The sequence below is a fragment of the Sapajus apella genome, unplaced genomic scaffold (genome assembly GCF_009761245.1).
Source record: "Sapajus apella isolate SASKATOON/1434 unplaced genomic scaffold, GSC_monkey_1.0 scaffold70, whole genome shotgun sequence".
In the NCBI taxonomy this organism is placed as follows: Eukaryota; Metazoa; Chordata; class Mammalia; order Primates; family Cebidae; genus Sapajus; species Sapajus apella.
This window is the reverse complement of record NW_022437010.1, coordinates 9,087,028-9,108,334: the sequence shown is the minus strand read 5'-3', so window position 1 is coordinate 9,108,334 and position 21,307 is coordinate 9,087,028. Positions and strand designations below refer to the sequence as shown.

At 42.7% G+C, this 21,307-nt stretch overlaps 1 protein-coding gene and 2 long non-coding RNA genes across 4 annotated transcripts in view; 1 reads left to right on the top strand and 2 right to left on the bottom strand.

Annotated features, from left to right (window-relative positions):
* Nucleotides 1-6,369, bottom strand: part of LOC116531382 — a 17,659-nt gene extending 11,290 nt beyond the window's left edge. The window contains exon 1 of the long non-coding RNA XR_004260398.1: nucleotides 6,360-6,369. This is a non-coding gene — a long non-coding RNA (uncharacterized LOC116531382). The remainder of the gene's footprint in view (nucleotides 1-6,359) is intronic.
* GMDS (GDP-mannose 4,6-dehydratase) overlaps nucleotides 1-11,540 on the bottom strand; it is a 636,169-nt gene extending 624,629 nt beyond the window's left edge. For both annotated transcript variants that reach the window (XM_032250133.1, XM_032250134.1), the window contains exon 1: nucleotides 11,180-11,540. In XM_032250133.1, the coding sequence (XP_032106024.1) occupies nucleotides 11,180-11,281 (102 nt within the window). In that variant the 5' untranslated portion in view covers nucleotides 11,282-11,540. The remainder of the gene's footprint in view (nucleotides 1-11,179) is intronic.
* An 89-nt stretch (nucleotides 11,541-11,629) lies between these two features.
* Nucleotides 11,630-16,298, top strand: LOC116531383. Its single transcript, XR_004260399.1, has 3 exons — nucleotides 11,630-12,206; nucleotides 12,648-12,690; nucleotides 14,687-16,298. It is a non-coding gene; the product is annotated as an uncharacterized LOC116531383 (long non-coding RNA).
* Nucleotides 16,299-21,307: the final 5,009 nt, after the last annotated feature.

Below are 21,307 nucleotides of genomic sequence, written 5' to 3'. Positions count from 1 at the left end.
GTTCATTTTCCCAGGTATAATTAGTTGGTATAAAGAAATACTTTCTATAAATCCCTAAATACCTTTATTTTTTTCATTCTTACACTTAAAAGAACTTAGTGAACTTAGTATGAAGATCTGAGAAAGGATTCCCCTAAAATCACATGTGGTAAATTGTTTAAAAGGCATGGTATGAACGGTCTGAAACAAATGAGGTAAATACCCTTCAGCAAACAATGTCACTGCATATAAAATTATCTAACCTCAATTGTATGTAACTCAGCTCTACATAAGTGAATGCTAAACTAATATCCTGGAAAGCTGAGTCATTTCAATGACTAAATTTATATAAACAATTAAGTTACTACTTATGGCAAGTCACAAGATTTTGGCAGAAAAATTGCTTACTGGCTTGCCAAAGACTAGGTTTGACACACTGGTGTCCCACAGCCAAGAACATTACTGATAATTAGCTTTCTATAGAATTATCTTTCAGACATGTTTTACTCATTCATTTCCTATATATTAAGCTTATATAGGAATGGTTAGTGCAACTGAGCACCTTACTTCTGGAAATGTGGGATTCCCAAAATTCCTAAAGAAAGGAAGAAAAGCATGACAAATTGTAAATTTGACTTTTTTTTTTTTTGAGACAAAGTTTTTTTTTTTTTGATAATACAATTTTCTTTATTAAAAATAATTTACAGCATCAGTAACATATACACAACTGTCATCAACTGAACTTTGCCTCCAATATATTTCTATACAATACTTAACATTATTGAACTTAAAACTGTTATACTGTTTTGTTGGCTTTAAATAATAAACAATGATTTTTAGTTACTTAAGTGAGATATATGGTTTCATAGCCACATATTATGTGTAAAATTGATAGAAACATCAGCAGTATCACCCTTTAGGGGAAAAAACACTGAAAAAGCCAAAGTTCATCCTCTTCTTCTTTCTTATTCCTCCAATCAGACTAAGACAGAATAAACATCCAGTATCTTAGTATCTTCTCCTAAAAAAATGTCGGTCAAATAATTTCTCCTCATCCTCTTACTCATCACTGAGAACGCAAATGCACACAACATTGTTACCATATATGCAGGCAACTATGATTCTGATTTAGGTCTTAGCTTTACTTTCCTTTAATACAACTGCTGTTTGATTACCAAGGAAAAACTGAGCAATCTGGCTAGAGAGATTCTAGGACCTTCCAGTATCTTCTTTCAAATGTCAACACGGAGAAAACAGTGACAACTGTCATCTTAGAAACTTTTTAGATATAACAATGGCAATTCAGTGGCTGAACATTTTCACTGATTTCATTGTATAAGAGTAGCAAAATATGAAGATGGCAATATGTAGCATAATGTTTTTAAAGTATAAAAAAATGCGTTGGTAATGACCTTTGAAATTGTACTTTAAGCTCACAACATTGATTTTCTTTTCTTGTGTGTCTCACATTATGCTTCCTTATTTTTTGGGTAACACAAAATTACCCAGATATAGTCAACAAAGAAGATATAGACAATGAAAACTAACAGATACCACATTTTGCAAACATAGCATATGGCTAGAGGCAAAATTATAAGGTAAACACATCAAAACACACATCCACGACTCTCCTCCTTAATTTAAAACCATGTTATCAAGTTTCACCTCATTGCATACAAGCCAAAAAATTAAGACAACCTTGATTTGTTCCTGAAATACAAGATTTGCTTGTATTATTACTGGACTAGGTGGACTGGATATGTCAATATTTAATTCGTAGTTAGCTAGCTTTACCATCATCTCCTAAATCAGCTGCTGAGGATGCCTGTGCCTCTGCCCATAACTTATACAAAGTATGCTTTCAAAACAACATAGATTTGTTTCCCCTACACAATCTGGAATTACTATTTACAGGTATTTTATCATTCAACTTGTAATTTCTCCTAACTCATGTTTTCATGTAAATTAAAAACACATGCAATGAATTTGAAAGTAACAAAGAAAATACTTATAAAAAATTTAAATAAATCATTTTGTCAAATTCGAGTCCATCTTATTGTCTAAACACATATTTGCAAAATATTTTCAAAAGATTGTCAAAGTTCTCAGCGGTCTTCATCCACTGGTTTGGTAGTTTCAGCATTTGCTTAAAAGAAGTAATTCTTTATGTAACGTGAATTAATTCTGAATTGCAGTAACTTAACTAGGTCATAGAAAGATCTCCATGTGAAAAACAAATCAAAAAAAAAACAACGGTAACCAACCTTTTAAAAAAAAAATTGCCAGCCGGGCACAGTGGCTCATGCCTGTAATCCCAGCACTTTGGGAATTAGCTGGGCATGGCAGTTTGCACCTGTAATCCCAGCTACTCAGGAGGCTGAACTTGGAATCGGAGGCTGCAGTGAGCTGAGATCGCACCACTGCACTCCAGCCTGGCGCCTGGTGACAAAACAAGACTCTGTCTCAAAAAAAAAAAAAAAAAAAAAAAATTACCAAACGTCTTGTTGACTGAACAGTTGATGTGATGGGCAGACATGCATATTGAGGATATACGGTACTCAGCAACAATTTAAGTGTTTTATCCTTACAGTCAGCTTTGGTTAAAACAGTAACATAACAAAATTAATAAGAGTCATGCATCGCAGGTGATAAATGATTCAAAATGACAGGAAATTAATTTAAATAATCAAGAAATAGAAAAAATGCATAGGGTTGACCACCCGTATAATTAAGGGTAGATAATTTAAATGAACCAGTTCAGAGTTTAATGATTAAATAACATTCTCTTTAGGAACTATGAGTGTGAAATTTTGGTTAATGATACTGAAAATACTAGGTTGTAAGAAGTTACAGTATTACATAGGTGAGCAAAATAATCTAATCCAATTAATATAATGCCATCTGGGGCTTGCCGGATAGTCACAGCGGCAAACCACTGAAAAATTACAGGCTGCAACATATGTGATACATATTTCCACACAATCAGTTGTATTTTGCCATGGTCCATCTTCACATGTGGAAGGAACCTTGGCTGGATTGGACAGAATGATTGTGACCTGGGGAAGGTTCTATCTCTTGCAGTTAAACTAAGGATAAACCTGGTATATGACAAACAGAATGCCAAATGTGTCCTGTTAATTTTTTTCCCTTCTCCTCTGGCGACTGTGTGATGAATCCTTTCTTGTGTGATCAGGTTGCGGATAGACTTGTAAGGGTGTTTGCTGCATACAGTGTAAGCATTGTGACCGCCAATAAACTTCAATGTTTCTACTGAAAAAAAAAAAAAAAAGGACAAAGTCTTGCTCTGTCGCCCAGGCTGTAGCACAATGGTGCAATCTCAGCTCACTGCAACCTCTGTCACCCAGGTTCAAGCAATTCTCCTGCCTCAGCCTCCCAAGTACCTGAGATTACAGGCACCCACCACCATGCCCGGCTAATTTTGTATTTTTAGTAGAGATGGGGTTTCTCCATGTTGACCAGGGTGGTCTCGAACTCCTCATGACCTCAGGAGTTTGAGACTACCCACCTTGGTCTCCCAAAGTGCTGGGATTACAGGCATGAGCCACCACACCTAGCCTGGAAGTATCTTTAACAAGGTTTTGGCAAGAGGAAATGCAAATAATTGACAAATAAATAAGGGAGAAAAAAAGAAGAAAACTGAAGCATACTAGGAATAGCTTGGTTAATGGCAATCATGAAACTAAAGGGAAAGTGCTAGTTTTCATGCCTTATAAATGAGAACTACAGAAAGTTCTGGGGGACAGGGACGAAGACTGGCTAAGGGTACAACACAGCAGTATGGCCACCTTTAGGACTTGCCCACTCTACAGCAGTCACCTCTGTAGTCCAAGTCATTTTAAGACAGAGGCCAGGTGAATTGGCTCACACCTGTATTATCAGCACTTGGGAGGCCAAGGCCAGAGGATCGCTTGAGGCCAGGAGTTCAAGACTAGCCCAGTCAGCTGGTGAGATCCTGTCTCTACAAGAAAAAAAAAAAATTAGCCAGGCATGGTGGCAAAAACCTCCAGGCCCAGCTACCAGGGAGACTGAGGCAGGAGAATCACCTGAGCCCAGGAGTTCAAGGCTATAATGAGCTATGATTGCACCACTGTACTTGAAACTCCAGAGAAACAAAATAATTCACTATCTTCCCCCAGGAAACTGATTTTCCTTCCCAGTGATTGCATTTCTGGCCATAGTGATACCATCCAACCTGTCTCCAAAATGTGTTTGCATCCTTGATCTCACATCCTTTTATTACAGGAGCCAGTGTTTCTGCTTCCATCCTTTTAGTACTTGCATTCATCCTACATACCCCTAACTGCATTCCCAAGCATTCTCCATCCTTCTCTCATTCCTTCCCATTGTGAGAACTTAAACATAATAAATAATAATATCACTTCATAAACAATATATGCCAGGAATAATGATAGGCCTTATTATAATATACTCATCATTTCTAATCCACACATCAATTTGTGATGTGGGCATAATTAACTCCATTTTTCTACCCAAGAATTTAAAAATCTTTCCTCTATCCTAATTTCTCTGCTTTGTTCATTACACATTATATGCATGTACCAAAATATTACACATACCCCATAAATATGTACAATTATGTACCAGTTAAAAAAAAATTGTTCCTCACCAAAACATCACTTCATTCATTTGGTATGTCCTACAAAGATGGACAGCTCAGATTTTTCACTCTACCCTTACAAATTCTGCCAACATACAACTCATATGAATTTCTTCTTAGTTTACACACTTAATTTAAAATTCAGTAAAGTTAAGAGTTCATTGGTTTCATTTAAAAAAAAAATTATTCTGGCCAGGTACAGTGGCTCATGCCTGTAATCCCCGCACTTTGGGAGGCTACGGTGGGCAGATCACTTGAGGCCAAGAACAGCCTGGTCAACATGGCAAAGCCTCATCTCTACTAAAAATACAAAAATTAGCTGGGCATGGTGACGCATGCTTGTAATCCCAGCTACTCAGGAGGCTGAGGCACAAGAATCAACTTGAACCCAGGAAACAGAGGTTGCAGTGGGTGAGATCGCACCACTGCACTCCAGCCTGGGTGACAAAGTGAAACTCTGTCTCAAAAAAAAAAAGAGAAATCCTATTGGCTTTATGTCTAAAACTGAAATCGAATCACTGCACTGCTTAAATATAAAGATAGTTGTATAATTTCTTTATGTAAGCATAATCAATCATAGGTCAGCATGCAATCCAAACATCACACTACTGTAGACCAGAAGCAGACCTTAGGGAAAACCAGGTGACCATTTCGCTTGACAAATTAAGGCTATACAATTAATTGGCATCAAAACCTAACCTCTGATTCTCAGTCCAGAGTTCTTTCAATTAATCACATGTAACAGTCTTTGATTACGCAGGACAGTACTCAAGACATCTCTCTCACCTCCAATAATGCCAAACGTTTTATCCCAGGACTGCAAATCTCAGCAAGGAAGATTTAGAGTGGAAGTCACGCCTACAATCCTCTTATATGAGAAGATAAGACCAGCTCCCAAATCTGCTTTGCACAGTCTGGAAAGACTCACGGGACATCAAATTTGTTGGCCTCCCAGAACTTTACAGGCTGCGGTTGATTCCAAATACTACAGAACTTTCTGCTCCTAGATAACAGATTCCCCATGCAAAGCAAGGCTAAACAGTGATACCTCCCACATTCAACTTCCTTTCCTAAAAGTCAAGAAATCTTTTACTATTCTTTTAACACTGTGGAGGGAAGGTCCATTCCAGTAATGAGGCAAAGGCTACTACTATGTACAGACTTATTTCCTATTTGGTAAGAATTACTATTCCAACCTGGCAGAAAAGATAAGTGACTTACCAAAGCCAGTGCAGCTCAGAAAGAGCTAAGCAGTAATTTAAACACCTGTGATCCCAGCTTCTCGGGAGGCTAAGGCATGAGAATCACTTGAACCTGCAAGGTAGAGGTTGCAGTGAACCAAGATCGTGCCACTGGACGACAGCGTAAGACTGTCTCAAAAAAAAAACAGGAAAAAGAAAAAGAAAACCGCCTCATAGGAGCACTCTGTTGCTTCAACAAATATACTTTGAACAAAATGTAACACACTTTGAAGAGTACCTGGCACAAACTAAACGCTCAATACTTGTTAATTATTTTAATCTACCATAATAATTATCACCATCATCACACCACTAGAGTATCAATGTAGGAAGGTGAGAATTTAGTCTGTTGCATTTGCTGTTTAAAGTGCATTACTTATAGAACTTGTAGCGAAATGAGAAACAGATCAGAAAAATTTTTTAAATCTGCAGCCTGGCCACTTAGTAGTAAAGGAAAGAGCATTTTTCAGGAAAGAAATCCAACGGTGCTGGGGAACAACCACTTGCTAAAGAGATTAGCACTGACAAAAGGGAGCCAGGTGCTAATAGAACAATGGGGAAAGGCCTGAAGGCATCTCAGACTCTATGAGGCTGCCTCTCCCAGCAGAGGCCCAGAGACCTAGGAGGACAGAATGGTTTGGGGAGACAGGCCCAGGGCATAGCTGACATGGAACACCTCAAGGAACCCTGGAACGTCCTGAATGCTGCTCCAAAGTCCTGGTTGCTGCAGTCACAGAAGCTGAAACAGCCCCAGATGCTGCTTGGGCTGCTGCAACAGAGGGTACAAGTTGTAAGCCCTGGTGGTTTCCACATGGTGTTGAGTCTGCAGGAGCCCAGAATACAAGAATGGTGCAAGCTTGGCAGTGTCCACCTAGAATTTCAGGGGATTGAAATTGGAAAGCGTAAATGTCCAGGCAGAAGCCCTTCAGAGAGATGACTCTATTAATGCAATGCCCACAAAATATGTGGGGCTAGATCCCCTACAGACAGTCCCCAATGGGGCATTGCTCCAAATCTCAGAATATCAGAGCCACCGGCATCATGAAACCTAGCAGGAAAAGCCACAGACATTAGACTCCAACCCATAAGAGCAGCAACATGGGCTGCATCCAGCAAAGCCATGAGAATGGGGCTGGCCAAGACCTTGGGAGCCCACCCCTCAAACCAGTGTGCCCAAGGATGCAGGACACCGAGTCAAAGGAGATTATTCTGGAACTTTAAAATCTTATGTCTGCCCTACTTGCATGGGGCCTGTTACCTCTTTCCTTTGGCTTATTCTCCCTTTTGGAATGGGAATGTCTACCCAGTAACTGTACAACCATTGTATCCTGGAAAAAAATATTTGTTTTTCGTTTTATAGCCTCATAGCTAGAAGGAACTTGCTTTGAGTTTCAGATAAGACTTTGAACTTTTAAGTTGGTGCTGGAACAAGAATTTTAGGAGCTACTGGAATTGTATTTTGCATGTGAGAAAGATGACTCTATTTTGCATGAGAAGGATGAGATCTAGGGGTCAGGGGTGAAATGCTACAGTTTGGATGTCTGACCCCTCCAAATCTCATGCTGAAATTTAATCCCCAATGTTGAAGTTGGGGACTAACACAAGGTGTTTGGGTCATGGAAGCAGATCCCTCATGAAGGCTTGGTGTCACCCTCACAGTAATGAGTGACTCCTCACTCCATTAGTTCCTGCCAGAGCTGTTGGTTAAAAAAAGCCTGGCATCCCACCCCCCATCCCACCTCTTGCTTCCTCTATTACCATGTAATCTCTGCATACACCAGCTCCGTAAGTAGAAGCAGCCTAAAGCTTTCAGCCAAAGCAGATGCTGGTGCCATGCTTCTTGTACAGCATTCAGAACCATGAGCCAAATAAACCTCTTTTCTTTATAAATTACCCAGCCTCAGGTATTCCTTTATAAGAACACAAATGGACTACGACAACCTTCACATCTTTATATCTGTAGCAGCATCAAAACAAGCCTTGCACACTGCAGACATGCAGTGAAGATGTGTTCTGCTAATGGAAAAAGTAAGTCAACACTTTTGAAACACCACTAGATGAAGGCATGTGGGAGGTAATAGGCTGAAAATGAGATTTCTACCTTAAAGCAGTTTATAATCTCAAAACCAAAGATATGTAAATCACTTATACAATCAACAGGGATTGCATACATGTAAATACAAAGGAAGTTCCTGGAATGGTTGCATTTGTCAGGATTAGGCTGCTAAGAACACTGAGGCTTTCAGTTAAGTTAAAAGGAGTAAGACTTGTGAGGCCATTCAGCCACAAATAATTACTCCAAAGAGGTACAACGCAATAGTACCCAAAGAACAGCAAGAGCATCTCCAATAGCGCAGTAAAGAACAGCATCCTTAGCCAATGGAGGTGAGCTTTTAAAAGTGGCTGGCAAAGGGCCTAGGGACAGTAATGCAAAGCCAGAGCCTGAGCTTCCTTAAAGCCTATTTAATAAGGTTCCCACCTTGGAAAAAGAGTGTGTCAATAATAGATGGGAGGAGAAGGCTAGAATAAGAAGCCTGACGATACATACTAGAGATGCACAGCAGACAGGACACCCTGCTGTGTGCACAATTCTCAAGTGGGAATTTGGGACAACCCATTCAAAAGCCCATTTTGGCACAAATGCCATGATAGCCCTAAGTGCCAAAGCAGTGGCAAGTGAATCTGAAACCTTTTCTTAGAGTAAGACTATTTATTTCTCTCTGTCTCATAAGGCTTACCACAGTCTGTATAACAAAATGACTTAGAGCAACTGCTGAGATCTGGGTTCAGCTCTCAGTTCTGACACTCATTAGATGTATGACCTCAGGGAACATACTTAACCTTACTTAGCCGGGGGTAATTATTATACCTGCCTCTTAGGTTGGGATATGCAAAATGCTTAGCAGAGTGAATAGCTCAGTAAGTTCTCAGCCAATATTATCAAGAAAACATACAGTAAGATATGGATTTTCAGACCCCTTGCATTAACACCACAGTGCTCCAGAGATCCTTGATAGTCACGTTGGGAGTCACTGTCCTGAAACACAAATAAAAAACATAGAAGAGCAGTAAATTCTATCTGCAAGTGTTTATGTGTTTATTCGGCACTGTGCTAGGGGATACAGAAACCAATGCAACACCAAATGAGGAGGCAATGCAGAGGGCAGATGCTGGAGGGAAGAAAGAAACACGGGCAGAGATTACAATGAGCCTGAAAGCCAGACAGGTGTTTAAAGTTGGAAATGAAGTAAGGAACCAAAAAATTATGGTCAGGGAGAGGTCTGCTGAGTGTGGTGCTTCAGGTAGACACCCATGACAGCCTGCAGGACAAACTAGAGTGGGGGCCCACTTCCACACCTTTCTGCCCACTCAATTCCAGCCAAATGACTGCTCTTAAAAGTGAAGATTAGGTTCCATTTCTAATCTCCATTGATTCATACTGCTGAACACGGAAATTGGTATAAGCCACACCAACGCAGCACATTAACATCTTAACTAGTTTCTTGACAATACTAAAATCAAATCCGTACTTTCCAGAGATTACGTAAACTTAGTAAACATTTGTGCTTCAGGTCCAGTCTGACAAAATGGAAAAAAGGGAATAATCTGCAGAAAGGAAGGGAGAAGACAGTATGTAGGCCCTGACATGTTTTACTGCCTCAATTCGAGGATTCAATTTCTCAGCCTCAGATCCTTGCCCTACCCACCTCTCTTACAAGTTTTCAAACTCCTGTCTATTATGATTGCCTTAAGCATGGCAAGGTGCATGAATAACCAGCAATAAGTCAGATATTCAACAGCTGAAATTGTACAATATTCTGTGACTGTGTATCTGGCCAATTTCAACTTCTTCTATCTTTTTTTCTTTTTTGTTGAGGCGAGGTCTCATTTTGTTGCCCCAGGCTGGAGTACAGTGGTGCCATCATTGCTCATTGCAGGCTTAAACTCCTAGACTCAAGTGATTCTCCTGCCTCAACCTCCTGAGTAGCTAGAAATACAGGTCAGCACCAACATGCCTGCCTAATTTCTTTTTTTTGTAGAGACAAGGTCTCAATACATTGCTGAGGCTGGTCTCAAACTCCTGGCCTCACCTCAAGCAATCCTTCCGCCTTTGCCTACCAAGGTGTTGAGACTTCAGGTATGAGCCACGGCCTCCTGCCCGCTTAGCCTTTTCCAACACTAGAGAACTTTGAGAGCAGTTTCAATATTAAGTGGACACTTCCCAGCAGTTTAACCTCAGACAAATCAAACTCCCATGCCTCAGTTTCCACATCTGTAGAGATAATAAAAGTACCTCCTCAAAGAGTTTATGAGAACTAAATGAGTTAATATTAGTCAAGCGACTGAAACATGATAGACACAATATGCATTAGCTATTATCATCATCTTTATTTCAGCGCTGAAATAGTGGCCACCACCTGGAGATATCCAGGGGCACACACATCACATTTTTTCTACAGCGTTATGTGGGCATGATTACTTCATGACCAGTGAATCTAAAACAGCACAGCCTGATAAGGCACAGTGGTAGGGTCCTACCTACTGCAACACCTCTGAGAGATGACTCTCACAAACCAGCCATGCTTAGCCTGAGACACTCCGGAGACCTCCTCTTGATTACCTCACTCGAGGAACTTATTCCCTTGGAAATGGAACCTAGCCTCACTTTTGGACCACTGCGTCTCAGATACACTTCCAAATGACTGAACCTGAACCTCAGAAGTTCCTGTGATTTTTTTAAAGCTTTTTAAGTTCTTTTCCCTAAATGTGTCATAGCGGGGGACTTCCCAGCACTACTTTCTTTTTTGTTCTCTTTTCTGTCTGGAAATCCAGTGATAGGGGCCGAAACCAGCAAGGCACCCTTTTTTCTGCTTCCCAAACATTAGCAGGTAAGCAAGCGCCCCCTGAGCTCAGATATATCAAGAAGACCCCACCCGCAAGTTCACTGATCACCGCTTCTTTTCCCTTCCCGGCACTAGGAGCTGCGAAGCATGAAATGGGCTTGGAGGAGTCGACGATGCGGTCACCTGAGAGGCAGGTGAGAACGGGAGGTCCGGCCCGGGTGTGAGGGAGGCATCCCGGGCGGCACACACGCTCACAGCCCCCAGAGGAAGACCAGAGGCACCCGATGCACCCAGCACACCCTACACGCAGCACGCTACCCGCACCGCACCTTCCGTCCCAGCTCCCGGCAGCAGACCCCTTCCGGGACGCCCAGAGGGCTGTTCCTGGACACACCGCAGCCCGCGCGGAGCTGCGCGTAAGGAGAGCACACGTGCCCAGGCGGCCTCGGCCGGCGCGCCCCCGCCCCCGCACTCACCTGGCCGGTGATGCCGGTGATGAGCGCCACGTTTCTGGGCTTGCCCATCTCGCCGTCCCCGGATCCCCGGGCGCCGGGGAAGCGTGCTGACGCGTGTGCCATGTCCCGCGGCGGGCGTGCGGTCGGCAGCAGGGCGGAGCGCGGCGGAGGGCAGGCGCGGCGCCGGCGGGGACACGGGGGTGTGCCGTAAGAGGCGCCTAGCCAGGCTGCGGGCAAGGAGGGAGAGTGCACCGCGCGGCCGGCCGCCACACTCTGACAGGGACGCACGGGAGGCCGCGCGGGGAGGGCGGGGGGCGGGCCGAGGCTGGCCCGGCGGCCAAGCGGCGGGGGCTGCGGCCTGACGAGCGCCGCGTCATCCGCGTCAGCCGGCGTCGCTGCAGCAGGCCCCGCCCCCCCGCCGCCGGCCGCCGCGTGGGAGGGGCGGGGCCTGCCGCCCGCCGCCGCCTCAGGGAAGAGGAAGGAGGCCGCAGCTTCGCGCCCCGCCTCTCGCTTGGCGGGCCTGAGAGCGGAGGGGGCGGGCCATGGGGGGTCTGGACGCAGTCACGGTGTCCTCCCCGCAGTCCTCCCGAGTCTCCGAGGAATGCTAATGTCACCCGAGGATGCTGGGCGAAGCGCTGAGCCGACCTTTCCGTTAGGCTAAAGCTCTGAATTTTCAAACCCAGGAATCACAGGGTCCGGGTCATCGACTTTGCTAAATAATGCCTGGAAACCTGTTGCAGTCTCCTTTGAGAAAGCTGGTTTTATGGTACCTGAAGGGCACTGGCCGTGCAAGGCCCCTAAACCGGGTCACAGATGTGGGAGAGACTAACTCGGGTGGCTCTCGCTCTTCTGGCCTTTCCCTGAGGCTCGGTCGGGACCAGGAACGAGGTTCCAAGTAGCTGGATTCAAAGTATTCTGTTCTGAGGACTGGCAGTGCACAAGGAAGTCCCCGGCCCCACCCGTATGCGGCATAAGGAAATGTTGAAAAGACTGCCCGGGTCAATAAACCTGGACGTGGCAAATTTCAAAGGCAGTAATTCAAACACAGGTGGGGTCCCGGCTTTTATTTATTGGATTTCGCTACCATTTGGCAGCTGCTCGTTGGACAGGGAGAGGGATGGAGGTGACTCAGAGGCGGGAGGACAGCAGGTATGTGTGCCTAAGCAGTTGGCTGCAATCCAGTGCAGAGATGGAAACTTCCAGGTCTCCGTTGCGCTGCTTCTCTTTCCATATTCCTATCCCTAATGGATAACTTCAGATCATCACTTCAAATCACACATTGAGTTACTAGGGCTATGCCCAATATAACATGCAGGAGGTACAGCAGACCTGGAACCCCCAAATCAGAAAAGCTCAAGATTGCATTTAAAACTTCCCTCTCCCCCTCCGCAAGTCCCTTAGGAATATTCCTTAGCTTTATAGATAGACTGGTCTGGTTTCACACCTGTCCTCTCCTCTGCATTCTATGAGGAGAATGCTGTGCCCTTAGGACTCTGCTTTGAGTGATGAAGAGGCCCTGAAGCTGCGGAGAGGTAACACTTTCATTTAGAGGAACATATTATAAGAAACGTCTGTGAAATATATGGGAATATGCTAAAACTATATTCATTTTCATGTAAATACGCTTTAAATGAATGCATGAGCAGATTAACATTTTCCTTAAAAAAATCAGTGAGCAAGCCAGGCCGGGTGGCTCATGTCTGGAATTCCAGCACTTTGGGAGGCTACAGTAGGTGGATCACCTGAGGTCAGGAGTTCGAGACCAGCCTGGCCAACATGGTGAAACAGAGTCACTACTAAAAATACAAAAATATTAACCAGGTATGGTAGTGGGTGAGGCAGGAGAATCACTTGAACCCATGAGGCGGAGGTTGCAGTGAGCCGAGATTGTGCCGTTTGCTCCAGCATGGACAAGAAGAGTGAAACTCCATTTCAAAAAAAAAAAAAAAATCATTGAGCAAAACTGATACTTATGGGGGATATGACACATTTATCCTGTAGCTTTGAGACCTCCTATCACACAAACAATGGAAGTTGACACCAATTTCCTGTCACACCACCAAACACCTGCCCTATTAAGAAGTGTGTGTCAGTAGAAGAAATAATGGAAATAAAATCAACATGTTTAGGGCCTGAAAATATTTACAAAATGATGGGAAATGTTAGTTCAGAGGAAGCTTGAAGAATGAAGGCTATTTCTCTAGAAAACTCTTCTGAAGACAGGTGGTAGGTGCGCTACAGCAATGTACCATCCATGAGGTGACATACGATAGAAATTTACTTCCTCAGAGTTCTGGAGACTGGAAGTTTAAGATCAAGGGCTGATTTCTTCTGAGGCCTCCCTTCTTTTCTTGTAGCTGGCTGTCTTCATGTTCACATGGCGTTCTGTTCACATGTGTGTCTGTGTCCAAACTCCCTATTCTTATAAGAACGGTAGTTACATTTGATTAGGACCCACCTTAATGACCTTCTTTCCAAATACAGTCACATTCTGAAGTACTAAGGATTAAGATAGCAACATATTAATTGGGGGAGGGACAAAAATTCAACCCATAATTGGCAGAGGGAAAAACGTTTCTTTTTAAAATTGTTTTTGGGCTGGGAGGGAAGAGGTTGGTAGGGGGGTTGTAATTTTCTCAGTAGCATTAGAGCAACTTGAACAAAGTCAGCACAGGGTCTGGGGCAGCATAAGAGGGTTATATTAACTGGAAGGAAAACTGCCAGCTGTAGTGGAAAGCTCCAAGGGTAATGGCTCTGTTGTGTTTTCCTCTAACAAAGCGATTCTCATCCCTGGGCGATTTTGCTCCCCAGGGGACATTTGAGGCATTTTTGATTGTCACAAATGGAATTGTGCTGTAGGTATCTAATGAGTAGAAGTCAAGTATTTCACTCAGCATCTGCAGTGCACAGGACACCCCATAACAAAGATTTTTCTGGCCCAAAATGTCAATAGTGCTGAGGCTGAGAAACTCTTGTCCAAAAGGTGTTAAAAGGCTAGTGAAAGATTTTAACAAGCAGCCGTTTGAATTGACAGACACTCTGACTATAATATGCAATGACTTCATCGTATGTCATAAAAGAGGCAAATACATTTGGTAGCTAGTTGTTGATGCTGACACCTTTACTCACAAACTTTGCTAATCTCCAAAAACATACTAGCTGCTGAGGGTACAGCAGTAGAGGAGAAATAATCTTCAAGGGATTGTAATCTAAAGGGGTTATGATATTGCATCATTTTATGACTTTCATAACATTTTCACATTTGTTTTAACATGATAAAAAATGTGGAGAGAAGAATGAGGCCTCCAACTCCAAGTTCTCTAATTGGATAAAAGTCAACCATTCTATACAAAACTAAATATGTGGAATAACATTTTTCATATCTTTCTTTCCCATTGTTGCCACTGAGTACATGCCAATCATTCAAGAATAATTCCCCTGCTTTCCCTGTAAAATTCCCTCTTCTCTTTTTTTAATCTTTCTTTCCTTTGCTTTTCACTGTGAACATTTGCTAATCTTCTTTCTCAGATTGCACAAACCACGATAATGGCCAGCATGGATGGAGGGAGCATCTGAGTTGTGCGGCGCACTGTGCTACATCTCAGCTAACTCTAGGAGGTAAGTGTGTTTGCTGTGGTAAAATACATATTTGGTCTTCATTTCCGTTTTCCTGGCATTCAGTTTCTAAAATGCTTAGAATCACTGCAGTGATGTCTTTTGTATGATAATGAGTTCACTGTTGGCTGGCAGCCCTTAGGTGGCTTCAGGGTGGGGACTGATCATTGTGAAGACCAAGGCTGGATTAGAGGGCTGGCACTTTCAGTCCCATCTCCTAACCTGCAAGGAGGGGAGAGAAGCTAATGGCTAAGTTGATCACCAGTGGCCAATGATTTAATCAATCATGCCTACATAATGAAGCCTCCATAAAAACCCAAAAAGGACTCTGTGCAGAGAGTTCCAATAACTGAACGCGTGGAGGTTCATGGAGGGTGACGCTTCAGGGTGGGCACTAAAGCTCTGAGCTTCTTCTCGTATACCTTGCCCTGTACATTGCTTCATCTGTATCCTTTGTCGTATCCTTTATAGTAAACTGGTAGTCCTGAGTAAGGGGTTCCCTGAGTTCTGTGAGCCACTCTAGCAGATTAGTGGACCTAAGAAGTGGGTCATGAGAACCCCAATTTTTAGCCAATCAGAAGCACAGGTAAAATAACCTGGGGCTTGCAATTGGCATCAGAAGGTGGAGGGGTAGACAGTACTGGGGACTGAGCCCTTAACCTGTGGGATCTGATGCTATCTCCAAGAAGACAGTGTCAGAATTAAATGGAATTGAACCCAGCTGGTGTCCCCTGCAGAATTGATTGCTTGCTTGTTGGTGGGGAGAAATCCCTTGCATATTTGGTCACATAAGTCTTCTCTGTTGATTGGTGTTGTATTAGAACAGAGGAAAAACAATTTGAGTTTTTCCATGCTCAGTATGATAATGATCCTTATTTCGTAGCGTCAGAAACTAAGGATTGAAAACATTAATAAACTTGCCCAAGGCCACATAGCTAGTGGGCTAGTTATGGTAGCTATTATGCTCGTTCAACTCCCATTCCATATTCTATTTGGAAAAATTAGAGTGCTAAAAGCCACATGTCCCAGACCATTTGCATCTCACATACAGGAAGCAAATTGAGCTTTGTCAATTAGATGTGTTCCTGCTCAGTCTGGTAGGTAGAAGTGAAACAGAAGCCTTCTTTCTGCTTTCTGGTCCAACTGACATGACAGTTGGTGGCAGCTAGATTCCAAGTTTGGGTCTAGTCACTATTTTCGTGGGCATGAGAGCCACTTGGGTTGGGGGAGAAGGATGGCAGCGGGAGTGATTTTCTGAATTCTGGCCTTTAGCTATGGTGGTACTGCCCTGACATCAACAACCACTGATTGCCCTCTGAGTTTTCTTCCTCTGTCTCATAAATATTTTTTTCAACTGATAATTGTAGATTAAAATGATTTTTAAGAAATGATACAGTGACATAGTTGTGTCTTCAAATACTCTAGTGCAATAACACAAGCAGCATATTGGCATTGATACAATGTACCAATCTCATTCAGATTTCCTCAGTTTTTGTACTCATTTGTGCAAGAGTTATGTATATTTACTGGTTTGCCGTTTGGTTTGGTTTGTTTTGTCTGAGACAGGGTCTCACTCTGTTACGCAGGCTCATTTGCTGCCTCAGCCTCCTGTGTAGCTGGGACCACAGGTACACAACACCATGTTCAGCTAATTTGCTTATTTTTTTTTAATTTGCTTATTTTTAATAGAAACAAGGTCTCACTTTTTGCCAAGGCTGGTCTTGAGCTCCTGGGCTCAAATAATACTCCCTCCTTGGCCACTCACAGAGCTGGAATTACAAGCATGAGCCAACATGCCCAGCTATTTTTTGTTTGTTTGTTTGTTTTTAGTAGAGGCAGGAGTCTCACTTTGTTGCCCAGACTAGTCTTGAACTCCTGGGCTCAAGCGATCCTCCTGCCTCAGCCTCCCACAGGACAGGGATTACAGGCATGAGCCACCATACCCGGCCTACTTCTATACGGTTTTACTGCACATGTACATTCATGTATCCACCACCACCATCAAGATTCCAAAACCACCAGGATACCTCATGTTGCCCTTTTATAACAGCATCACCTCCCTCCTACCTCCATCCCTAACCCCTTGAAAACATGAATCTGTCCTCTATTTCTAAAATTTTGCCATTTCAAAATGTATTATAGGCTGAGTGGAGTGGTTCACACCTGTAATTCCAACACTTTGGAAGACAAAGGCTGTAGAATTGCTTGAACCTAGGAGTTCAAGACCAGCCTGAACAATATAGTGAGACCTCAGCTCAACAAAAAATAAAAACTAGGCAGGCATGGTGGCATGTGCCTCTGGTCCCAGCTACTGGGAGGCTGGGACCTCATTTGATCCCAGGATATTGCTGCAATGAGTCATGATCGTACCACTGCACACTGGCCTGAGTGACAGAGCAAGACCTTGTCTCAATTTTTTTTTAAGTATTATGAATGAGTAATCTTTTGAAATGTGCTTTCATCACTCAAGTTTTCCGGAGATTCATCATCTAACATGTTGTGTATATGGTTATTTTATTTATTTATTTATTTATTCATTCATTCTTTCATTTTTTGAAAGGGAGTCTTGCTCTGTCGCCCAGGCTTGGAGCATGGTGGCACGATCTTGGCTCACTGCAACCTATGCCTCCCGAGTTCAAGTGATTCTCCTGCCTCAGCCACCCAAGTAGCTGGGAATACAAGTGCCCACCACCACACCCAGCTAATTTTTGTATTTTAGTAGATGCAAGGTTTCACCATGTTGGCCAGACTGGTCTCAAACTCCTGACCTCAAGTGATCTGCCCGCCTCAGCCTCCCAAAGTGCTGGGATTACAGGTGTGAGCTACTGCAACTGACCTCATTTATTTTTATTGCTGAGTAGTATTCCATAGTATAGCTGTACAATCATTGGTTTAACCATTTACTTACTGAAGAATATCTGAGCTGTTTGCAGTTTGGGGCCACTACCAATAAAGCCGCTGTGAACATTTACTTACAGGTTTTTGTGTGAACATAAGTTTTCATTTTACCCAAGAGTGCAATTGTTGAGTCCTATGATCATTGCATGTTTAGTTTTTTTTTTATTCTTTCAACTGCCAAATTGTTTTCTTGCACAGATTTTGTAAATATCAAATTTCTTGTATTAAATCCCTTTCTACTGTGTTCAGCTTAACCCCTGGCTGACATGGCTCAAACTTCAGACTCAGTGCTCTTAACCAAGACTGGAAGACCAAAGAGATGACCTTTTGAGTGCAAGAAAATGACTGAGAGAGAAGGGTCAGGGCAACAGAAAGCATTCAGTGGAGAAGCAGAGACTATTTCCTTTTTTTCAACCTTCCCTGAACTTCAAGATTTATACCAGTTTTCCAGTTCAGGTAATAAACAGAATAGAAGCACTGGATTTTTTAATAAAATCTTATATCATCCAACTTTGTTGGACATGAGACAACTTAAATCCCTGCTTTTTCACTGGAATAAATTACATTGCATAAATCTTCTTTCTTAGAACGTATAACAGAAGCAGCAGTGTTTTAGAAACAGAGTTAAAAGGCAACTAGATAGCTCTAAAATTTCTAGGAAGTTCCTGAAATCTGTCACCTCAACTTTGGAAAATACCATTCTACCGATGAAATCAGACTATAGCAAGTTTTTTGAATGATGCATTTAGAAAATGAAAAAAATGTAATCAAAATAATAGAACACATTTTTTTTTCTTACATCCTCATTCATACAATTTCTGATTAGATAGTTCTGTCTTCAGGCGAATGAGTATTATAAGTTCTGGACCATGTATATACCTCTATTTATAGCAGGGTGTGTATATAAGCCTACGTCACTTTGTCTCTAGCTCTTCTCGGTTGTTTGGTTTTGTTTGTTGAGACAGAGTCTCGTTCTGTTGCCCAGCCTGGGGTGCAGTGGCGTGATCTCAGCTCACTGCAATCTCCACCTCTGGGATTCAAGCAATTCTCCTGCCTCAGCCTCCTAAGTAGCTGAGATTACAGGCATGTGCCACTACACCCAGCTAATTTTTGCATTCTTAGCAGAGATGGGGTTTCACCATGTTGGCCAGGCTGGTCTCGAACTCCTGACCTCAAGTGATCCACCTGCCTTGGCCTCCCAAAGTGCTGAGGTTATAGGCATGAGCCACCGCACCTGGCCTGCTCCTCTGTTTTTTTAAAATTTTTCTTCCTTCCTTTCTTTTTTTTTTTTTTTTTTTTTTTCAGTTTGACCAATAGTCTTCAAGCTAGGAAGCTATTCATTGGGAACGTTTTCCATTCTAATAATCTCAATTTTTCAATGCGCTAAAACCCCGGGAGCAGAGCCTTGGAATCATTGCTGTGCTAATTAGAACCTCCTCTCAAGGAGCACAGCACTGCTTTTCCATTTGCAGCATCAAACCCAGAGAGGAAAAGCATGTGAAGGTTTAAGTCTTCCAGACCCCTATTTTCAGCATTTTCCCCTCAGGATTTGAGAATATGCATATGCCCACTCCTCCCTTTGTAACATTTCTTAAAGCCTTGCTCAATAAAAGTGAATCTCTAATAACATAAAACACTAGAGATGAAGTAATACATTGTTCTTTAAAAAGATGAGGTAATAAAACACCATTGACTGCCTATGGAAACTTTCCAGTTCCTGGTTACTAGTCTGATTCTTATAATGTGTCAAAATTGCCTCAAGGTTAAGATATTGGTCTTATTGTTAATTCTAAGCACTGTAATGCAGAGAAACCTTACCATTTTGTACTAATATGTTTAACATGTTCAAGATGCTGTCATAAATCTCAGGCTCCTCGTGGCTGAGTCCACTTCAACTAGTAATGGCTTCCAGTCATTTTTGATGACTGGTAAAGAGTTGGCTAAAGGCCTAATCTGCATAGCTAATGGGAATGCTAGGACTATAAAGGCAAGTATCATGAATCCTATGCATTAAAGAATTTGCTAGACCTTCTGGGAAAGAGAACTTTGATCCTAACGAATTTTTTGAAATGGCCCCCTGGTTCCCACTAAGATAGAGCTTTCATCAACCTCCAGGAAGCATGCCTGGGGAAACTTGCCCTAGAACAGAAGAGTGCTGAAGAGTATCTGGGCTCTGTCCTGGTTTGTGTCCTAATTGTTAGTGAGAAGACCCACTTTTGACTTGACAGTGGATAGGATCACTAAATAATCCTCACATGCAACTGTGGGGTAATTTGTTCCATATTCTCAAGGAAACTGTAAGTCCTAAAAAAGCAAGCTGCTTCTCTGGGAACCTCACCAAAAAGCAGTAAGCAATAGTGAAGATGGGACCTTCAGCAGCCAGTGAGCAGTGGAGATAGCTATGGCAAAATCATTATCAGTTGGAATCCTGGCAAAATGACCATGGCATCAAATAATCATGATAGACACTATGGCTTGGCTCCCAACACAAGGAGTGTTCAGCCAAGTGTTCAGTGAAAGGGGTTAGTGCTGATTCGTCTAAAGCCATCATGTTCATTCCATTCCCCTTGTCAATGAAGGACTTAGGCATAGTCATGTTATGCAACCCTGGCCCCTGAGATGAAATAGGTGGAATTATTCTACTGTTGAGTCCCTCCTGCCCACCTATAGGAGATATCCTAAGGTTAGTGTTGAAAGCATTCAGTATACCTATGTAGCAAACCTGCACGTTCTGCACATGTACCCCAGAACTTAAAGTATAATATATTTAAAAATAAAAAAGAAGGCATTCAGGTATGAGTGACCCTCAGGATTTGAGAACATGCATATGCCCACTCCTGTGGACATATGACCACCTGTGGCTCCTTTCCTGTATGAGATCATCCAGGTCCTGCCTGATGGCAACCCATGATTCTGTGGGTCAGTAATTAGGATGGGGCTCTGCTGGGCAGTTATTCTGTTCCTTGTGATGTTAACTGGAGTCACTCAGTGGTATTCAGACAGTGGCTGAAGAGTTCATAAAGTCTTCCCTTACAGTCTCGTGCCTTGACAGGGAAGGCTGGAAAGCAGGACTCAGATGGAATCTAAGTGGCTGGGCCTCTCTCTCCCTGGCCTCTCTATGGCCTGTCCACATGGTCCCTTCAGCATGGGAGACAGCTTACATGGTGAGTCAGTACTACCAGATAGAGGGTTCTAAAAGACTGAGGAAAAAACTGCAAGACTCCTTATGACTTAGCCTTGAAGTCTGAGAACATCACTTTTTCTCACATCCCACTGGTCAGAGTAAGACACTAAGACCAGTCCAAATTCAACAGGAAATAATTAGATTGGTCAGAGTAAGACACTAAGACTAGTCCAAACTCAACAGGAAAGAATTAGATTCCACCTCTCGATCTGAGGAGCAGTATGAATATACAGAGAGGAAAGGAATTGATCATGGCCCTCTTTGGAAACTACCTCAGGCCGTCCTTGGGCCACCTCAATTTATGTCCCTTCCTCATGAAAAATACACTCACCTCTTGCATTTGTTTTCTGCATAACAGATTTCTTGCAATTGTTATGCTGCATAACAATTTACTACAAAGGTAGCTGCCTTAAATAATATACATTTACTATCTTAGTTTCTGTGGGGCAGGA